The sequence below is a fragment of the Saccostrea cucullata genome, unplaced genomic scaffold, assembly GCF_032062105.1.
Source record: "Saccostrea cucullata isolate Sc308-1 unplaced genomic scaffold, CSIRO_AGI_Scuc_v1 ctg6433, whole genome shotgun sequence".
Taxonomy (NCBI): Eukaryota; Metazoa; Mollusca; class Bivalvia; order Ostreida; family Ostreidae; genus Saccostrea; species Saccostrea cuccullata.
Genome location: NW_026928424.1, coordinates 1 through 7,839, shown reverse-complemented (window position 1 = coordinate 7,839; position 7,839 = coordinate 1). Strand labels below are relative to the sequence as shown.

Below are 7,839 nucleotides of genomic sequence, written 5' to 3'. Positions count from 1 at the left end.
TTATATTAATTGATTAATTGTACTGCTTTTAGGTTAAATCATTATGTATCTTAGTCCAGAGAAATGATAAACCGTTAACTTTAAATTTGATTTACAGACAATTTGTATTTCTTTGCAACTACCCCAATCATCAAAGTATATTTTTGACTGGTAAACAAAACATTTTATACTTGTTTATCCTGTTTAAAAACTACATAATATGACTGCGTTTACTATGGGTTAGGGGACGATCTTTGATCCAGAGGGGAGGGGGCAATTTTTTTCAAGTTGGTTTATTTTCATGGCAGGACATATTATTTATTTCCAAGATGATCTTTAGGGAAAATTATTAATTCTCTTTCTTACTGATAAAAAGTCTGAAGAGCACAAAGAAAAAAAAAACAATAATAATAAGTAAAATGCCCAAACTCTTTTTCATTATGGAAGGGGGGGGGGAGGTGGTTTTATCGGTATATATTTTTTAACCATAAAATGTATTACATGTATACTATGGGTTTCAAAAATTATTAATGAAATAATGACCCGTGGATGGGAATTGTAGCTATTATATATTCAGTACATATTATTTTTTTCTTTTCAGCCAAGGACATATTATTCAGTTTTAAAAGATTAATTGTCTCTATTAATCACATTCACATTTAAAAGATTATTTGCTTTGATTCTAACGCCATTTTCATTGCAGTTCTGCAGTATATCACTCTGACTGATCGTGATACACAATAATTCTTAAAAAAAAAAACAAAATTCATAATACTACATAGTAATTCTAATATTTCAAGTTTATCTTGAATCCCGTTTTGAAACTCCTTAGACCTTGAAGCTAATGGTTATGTACAGAGATGATTTCCTCAGTGCTATGTACAGTGTAGTCTTGTACATTTCACCATTCTTCACATGAGCAAAATTATTTGCATGTAGGAAATAAACAGAGGCTAAAATTTTTATGCACATGAAATAAACAGGAAACACAGTTGATTTTACTTGTATTCCAGGATATACAGAGCTGTATGCTGACAATAGGTAGACAACTTCCAGTCATTCTTGTACAATGGTTTTTTATCTTTCTCACTGAAGAGCTCACAATTATCAAAGGGAGATAATTCAATTTCAAAGTTAATGTCTGCTATTTTAATCAAAGATTTCTCATATTTATAGAGAGAATACCAACAAGGTTTTAACAGGCCTTTTAAAATAAGATGTTATATTTCTTATTTTTGTTAGTAACATGAATTGAAGTAGCCGCATTTCATTAAAAAAAACTTTCCCAAATATTGCATTTTTAAAAAAAAAATCAACTTTAGACACCGTTTCCATGGTAACTACTCAACATTCATATGATCTAACTATATTTTTTGAAGTAGTTTATGAGGTGGTACTTTCCAGCCAAATTTGAAAAAATCTGAGACTATGCGTGTCACAAAGTTTAAGTGGTTACAGAGAATGGGTATTAAGATGTAAGGAGACGTACCTGATATACTCGTTTTCCATTTGTCATAGCCTCTAGTACCTGGATATTCTATAAAGCGTACAAAAATAAATTAGATAAAGGTTGTCTCTCTCTCTCTCTCATTCTCTTCTTTTAGAATAACATTTCCAAATACTAAATATAAAAATGTTAAATGTGACCATGAATATTAAGTACACATATATCGAGTTTTGATACCATCTAATCTAAAATGTATGCATGCTTTAAGTAAGGTATAATTATAATGCTGCTCTGTATACAAAATACAGTTTTTGAGTAATCAAAGTAGCGATGCACATGTAGTGGAATATCTAGAATGGGACGGATTAAGAACTGTAGACTTAAGGTACACAACAAAAATATCTGGGGCTTTCTGTGATAAGGAAAAAAAAGTTTTTTTCAAGATGGTTTTAATGCTCTTCTTCTGATATGGACGAATAACATATGGCTTAAAAACATGTTAATCAGAATTAAGTTGAAAACAAGACGCCCAGGGGCCACATCGTTAACCTGTTCTTGAAAAGATTTTTTCTATATTTTCCGATATAAAACTTGAATCATTTTCAAATATGATGTCATATATCTGAGAAGTGAATGCACAGAGTACACTGCAATAGGGAAGAGTACAGAGTTCACTTCCCTGAGAGGTGTTACATGTAACGTATATGCGTATTAAAACTGCATATCTATAAGTTCCCTTTACAGCAAAACTCGTTTAGTACGAACACGGATATAGCGAATTTACGGTTAAAGCGAAGTCATTTTGAATCCCAAGCTATAGAAATTTAATGAATTTCTTATATGGTTATAATGAATTACAGATATAGCGAAGCAATTTCGTAGGTCCCAGTGACTTCATTATAACCGAGTTTTACTGAACTATTATAGTAAAATCATTCAGTGCTTAAATTGTGTAAAATTTTAAGATAAAATAATTTCAATAACATATTAGCTTTAACGATATTACATCCATCATGATTTTTCTTGCCATTGACTTTTTAGAGAGAATTGTTTACTGCTTAAGTGATGCAACTTAACGTGTTTATATTTTTCATTAATGTAAAGGAATGTTTTTAAGGTAACACTTACTAAAACATTTCATGTCTTCTGTTTCCATTTTACCATATTGACCACATTTTTCAATGAACTCAGTCAGAACCTCAATATCATCCTCTAAATACACTTTTATTTGAAAAATAAAGGCACTGATAAAATTTTTCTTAAACTAAATAACTTAAAAAACACCAATGAAACAGAAATTTATTCAATGAAGGGTTATCAAATATTTATTGTTGTTTTGACATCATATATACATGTATGATATACTATACCCCATTCAATATTTGCTGTTGATATATGAATTAGTAAAGTGAAAATCAGAATATTACCTTTTTCAGATTTCCTTTTCCACCTCTTTAAGATGAATACCACTACAAGTACAGCAATAATAACTCCTATTATAACTCCTCCTGTGATTCCTACCACGGCTTCTGTAGGCAGTGTTTTGTCAGGGGGACTCCTCTCTGTTTTAGCTGTTGTAGAGGGCTCTTTAGTAAACCTGATAGAATACAGTAATTGTAAAACAATAATGTTTATTGTAGACAACTGTTAGTTCTAGTATATATGTAATCTTTTCTTTTTCTTTAATAACATGTTCAAATTTGTTTTGGTAAAATCAATTGACACTGATTATTTTTTTTTTTTCAATAAATAGTATTCATGATAAAGTTTTTCAAGCCATAAACTTCTGTTTTAGAATATCATCATAAATCAAAGTGCGAAAATTACATTACATGATTAGATGTATATTTTAGAACATCAATATACTCTAAACATGGTTATAAGCACCCAAGCCCTTATAATTATAAAATATATAAATGCAAAAAGACATGACAGAGGGAATTCTCTCTACTCACGTTATGTTTGGACAAGAGGGATCCGCATTAAAACATCTTTCTTTGGGATTTATATCATGACAAGCAGGGACTGTGATAAAATAGGATCTTGTGATTAATTCTCGAAAAAATAGTGCTGAATAGTGAAGTATCGGATTGTTTTTTTTTTATTCATCTTATGTCAATAATTTTTTTTTTGAATTTTTATGCAATATTCTTTGTTTGTATTATATTACAAAAATCTAAGCATAATTAACAAAAATTTGTTAATATAATAATAATAATTGTACCTTTTTTATACCCCCCGCTTGAAAAGCGAGAGGGTATATAGTGATCGGGATTTCCGTCCGTCCGTCTGTACGTCCGTCCGTCCGTCCTTCCGTCCGTCCGTCTGTTACTCTTTTTCTGTTATCCGCAACTCCTCTTGTACCACTGAGTGAAATTTAATGAAACTTTCACAGAATCTTTATTACATATTGCCATTGTGCACCTCTTATTTTACTTTTTTATTCGACACGTATTTTAGGTTTCCCAGAGCAAAACATGGACATTGCCATTTTTTGTTTACCTATGACGTCACATAATAGAAGCTTCTGGATAACATTTGATAGGACGAGTTATTCCTCTTTACACATTACCGTTAAACAATATATAGCAACACATCGACATTATGGGAGGCGGGGGTGATACTTACATTTATACAAGTCAGAAAGAAAGAAGTGATTTGACGGACATCCATGTGTAAATTTTACACAGCTTGTTTGGTCCAAATTTCCATTTTCAAAAACTTTCAAACAGTGACCTGTTTTAGAAATATATAATTAAAAATACAAAATACGATTTCATTTTAAAAATGTTTGACTGCATACAAATGGGATGAATACCTTTGGTATATAATCCAGTGGTTGTTATATTATAACAGAACTCCACCAGACTTGACCTGTTGTTGTTGGGAACACAGACGTACTGACTCCGCCCATTCTCATCCACACCACACCCCAATCTGGTAGCCGAGTCTGCGTACTCCGTCTTGTTACCGGGACAGGTGTCCACAGTGTAACCAAAGGATCCGAACTTCATCTTTGACATTTCCCTTAACTTTCCCTTAAACAGATTATAATATGACAGTATTGGAAGATTTGGTAACATAATTTCCATAAAAGGAGTCCATAAAGGAAATTAAAAGTTATTTGTGTACTTTATTTTTTATCAGTGTATTCAATTTTAAATTATCTATAATTACCCCATTCCCAGAATACATTGTAATAGCATTTTAAAAGCTTCCATATCTTGAACAGGACATTTTTTCAGAGGATGGCAAGAAAGAATATCTGAAAAAGAACTTATTTGTTCATTAAATCTTTAGTAAAAGCGGTAGCATGACAAAATGAATGAAAGGGAAAAAAAATAAATAGGCACTTTTGTACAACAGTAACCTTGTATTTAACCTGTTTTAATATTATGCATATTGCATTTTTTGCCTCTTTGTCAAAGTGTGAACTTCCATTTTCAAAATGATTGTTTTGATTTTATTTTCTTTCCCTAAAATGTTCAAAACGACAGTGGATCACACCCTATATAACTAGCAACTGGGAAAACCGAATCACTGTGACAACAGACGGCAAAGTTGTTTATCGGTATGTCAGAGACCTGATTTATATCACATTTTGACTATTTATAACATTAATTTCTAATTTATATAACAATATCCATAATAAATGCAGGCTTTTTAAGGTATAGCTACAACATATATGGATAACGAATGGATAATTTTTGTTGTTTAATAAAAGTGTCGGATGCATGAAATTTTGTTTAATGAAATCATTTCGGCTGTCTTGTACAACAGACGAGGCAAACAAGGACAACAGATTTAAAACTAAATCTGGCAATCGGAAGCAGTGGATACAAAGTTTGATAGAGAGCACAAATTCGCTGTATCCCAATATGCGGGGTGGGTAGGGGGTTGTCCTTCCCACAAAGTACTTTTGGTTGCTATACGACACCGACTGAATCAAACTTCTATTCGATGATTAACATGAACATGTTTTAAATAAGAAGGTGCATTGGTAAATATGCGTAAATGTTGTTTTCCAGCGATATGGATCGAAAAACGGATAATTGGAGCTGTAAAGTATCATGAACCAGAGTAAAGTACTTAAAGTTCTTTACGTAAAGAATTTCAAAAAAAATATACGGGGACTTTTCGAAAATTATTTAGACATTTACTATAACTTCATAAAGGGCATGTATAGAGATAAATTCAGGAAAAGTCATCAACATTAAATAAAGAACGAATAAAACAATTATACAAAATTCCAAATATATAGGATATCTAGATAAGGTCTGTTAAAATTATTAACGTGCAGATGTCTATTGAACTGGAGCAGTACCACTACGTCAATATTAACCTGGCTTAACGTTACGCCTGCCGAGGTTTTCGCGTGAAAAACGATATGATCGAGATCCGTTGACTCTTCCTCCTTAAGGTCAAGATCTAGTAAATGAAAGGTGCCTACAGATTTATCAAACTTGAGAAAAAAATTCCTTTATTGATGCTTTACAACTTTAGCTTCGTCAACTAAGGTGTTTCGGGGCATAATTTTTAGGTAAACAAGATGAAAAACGGTATTTTTCACTGCCATTTTTAATGAAAAATTAAGAAAACTGGTCAAGAAAATGGGAGTTTTTTTCGTATTCAGCAAAGGAAATGTATCCAGATTGCCTACAGTCTCTCTGAAAATGGAAAATTGGTATGTTCATGGCCTCTTCTTTAAATCAATGTAAAATTTAATATAGGTATCCGGTTTATTTTTCATATGATTTCAAATTGAATGACTTGAAAATACCTTATTTTTTACATAACTCTGCTAAAGCCGTCAAGTACGGGGAAAAAGAAAGTTGAAATTGATTATGACGTCATAATGGATCTAGCACCAAAAAATTAGTCTCAGGTTATTTACTAGATCTTGACCTTAATTACCATACATCAAATTACAAAAATCAAACTGTCTCTTATCTTAAACGATTCTTTAAACAATATATGCTCCTACACCATTATAAAATTGTCTAGTGTCATATATATCTGATGACATAGCGCTAATTTGTTTAGCACGGGTTTACGTTATTTAGAATTCCGTAACGGTAAAAATCGTAGTCGTCCGGAGCGTTTGATTATACTCTGATTGAATTATTGGTCAGAAAAAAAATATGAACAAAAACATAACAATCCCTTCGACATGTTTTTGTACTCTTGTTTTAGCAGGTTGGCTAGTTTATAAAATACTTCTATATAGAGCTACACAAAATTTTAGGTATCTCGCTCCTCCTCTTTGACGTCAAAATTCATTTTGACGTCGGTATTAGATTTCTTTACCTCGCCTCATTTCCTTCATGACCTCTGTTTTTTTTTTATCAGAATTCTGAAAAACTTGCACAACATTAAGTCCAAGTAAAATTGAAAAAAACTATTTACAGAAATTGAATTATTTGATCTCTTATTATGGGTCCATTGTGGGTTAGATTGTTGGTAAATCATATATTCAATACGTGAATTCGTGATTGCGCTGAGTACCCCTAACATTGACATATTTTTAAACCACTGAAGAGAATACATTTATTATTGTATATCATATCTTGCTCTAATGCGTTCTCAATGTTTTTCAATGAGAGGCGTTCATTTGAAAGCAAAATATACACAGTGTCTCAATAATTTCAGAAAAGCCCTCGTAAGTATTAAAATGTTATGTACACGTTTTATGTTTTTATAAACTTGGGATTTTGAATTGTTAACTTTGGGCATTCCTTGCGAAGCTGTTATGTCTGTTGCAGACTTCAACAAACTGAATTGTACACAGGAAGAGTGTTCTTGCAGATTATTGCGGCCAAAATAACAACTATTGCTACAGACCCTGAGACGTGCTACTACCCCACACGCTCGCTGCACGAACGGTACACGAACGCTACACGGTTTGCACGAAACGCTACACGGTTTACACGAAACGCTTTGCACGAAATGCTGCACGGTTTACACGAAAGGCTGCACGAAACGCTTTGTACACGTTTCTCACACGCTTTGTACACGATTTCCGCACGTTTTGGCCTCGGTTTGGATTTTCTACTCGGAATATCTGGCATTATTACGGTTTTTAAGGTCTGTCATGGTTCCTTTAGCTTCGTTGCAGCAAATTTGCAGCGATGTCTGCTGAAGACTTGCAGCAAATGTTTGCAGAGAGATTTTATTTCTTTCTAAGACATTTATCTTCTGAAATAATAAATAATGTAATGCAGTGATATCTAACACCTAGTGATATTTTTGTCAATGAACCTGACTATAAAATCTATAAAATGTCCATAGGACATGAATGCCCCGCCAATGGTATACATGTATTAGTAATGCAACATGAAAATTTGTTTTAGTGTAAAAAATTTGATCAGAATATCTTGAACAGTGATGAAGTTGAATTGAATCAGTATGTATCA

At 32.2% G+C, this 7,839-nt stretch overlaps 1 protein-coding gene across 1 annotated transcript; it reads right to left on the bottom strand.

Annotated features, from left to right (window-relative positions):
* Positions 1-2,554: 2,554 nt before the first annotated feature.
* On the bottom strand, positions 2,555-4,450 carry LOC134277529 (uncharacterized; the record flags this gene model as incomplete). Its single annotated transcript, XM_062759855.1, has 5 exons — positions 4,245-4,450; positions 4,055-4,162; positions 3,382-3,451; positions 2,854-3,023; positions 2,555-2,647 (listed from the first exon to the last, which is right to left on the bottom strand). Coding segments are annotated over exons 1-5 (646 nt in total), but the record flags the coding sequence as incomplete, so codon positions are not given.
* Between the last annotated feature and the right edge of the window lie 3,389 nt (positions 4,451-7,839).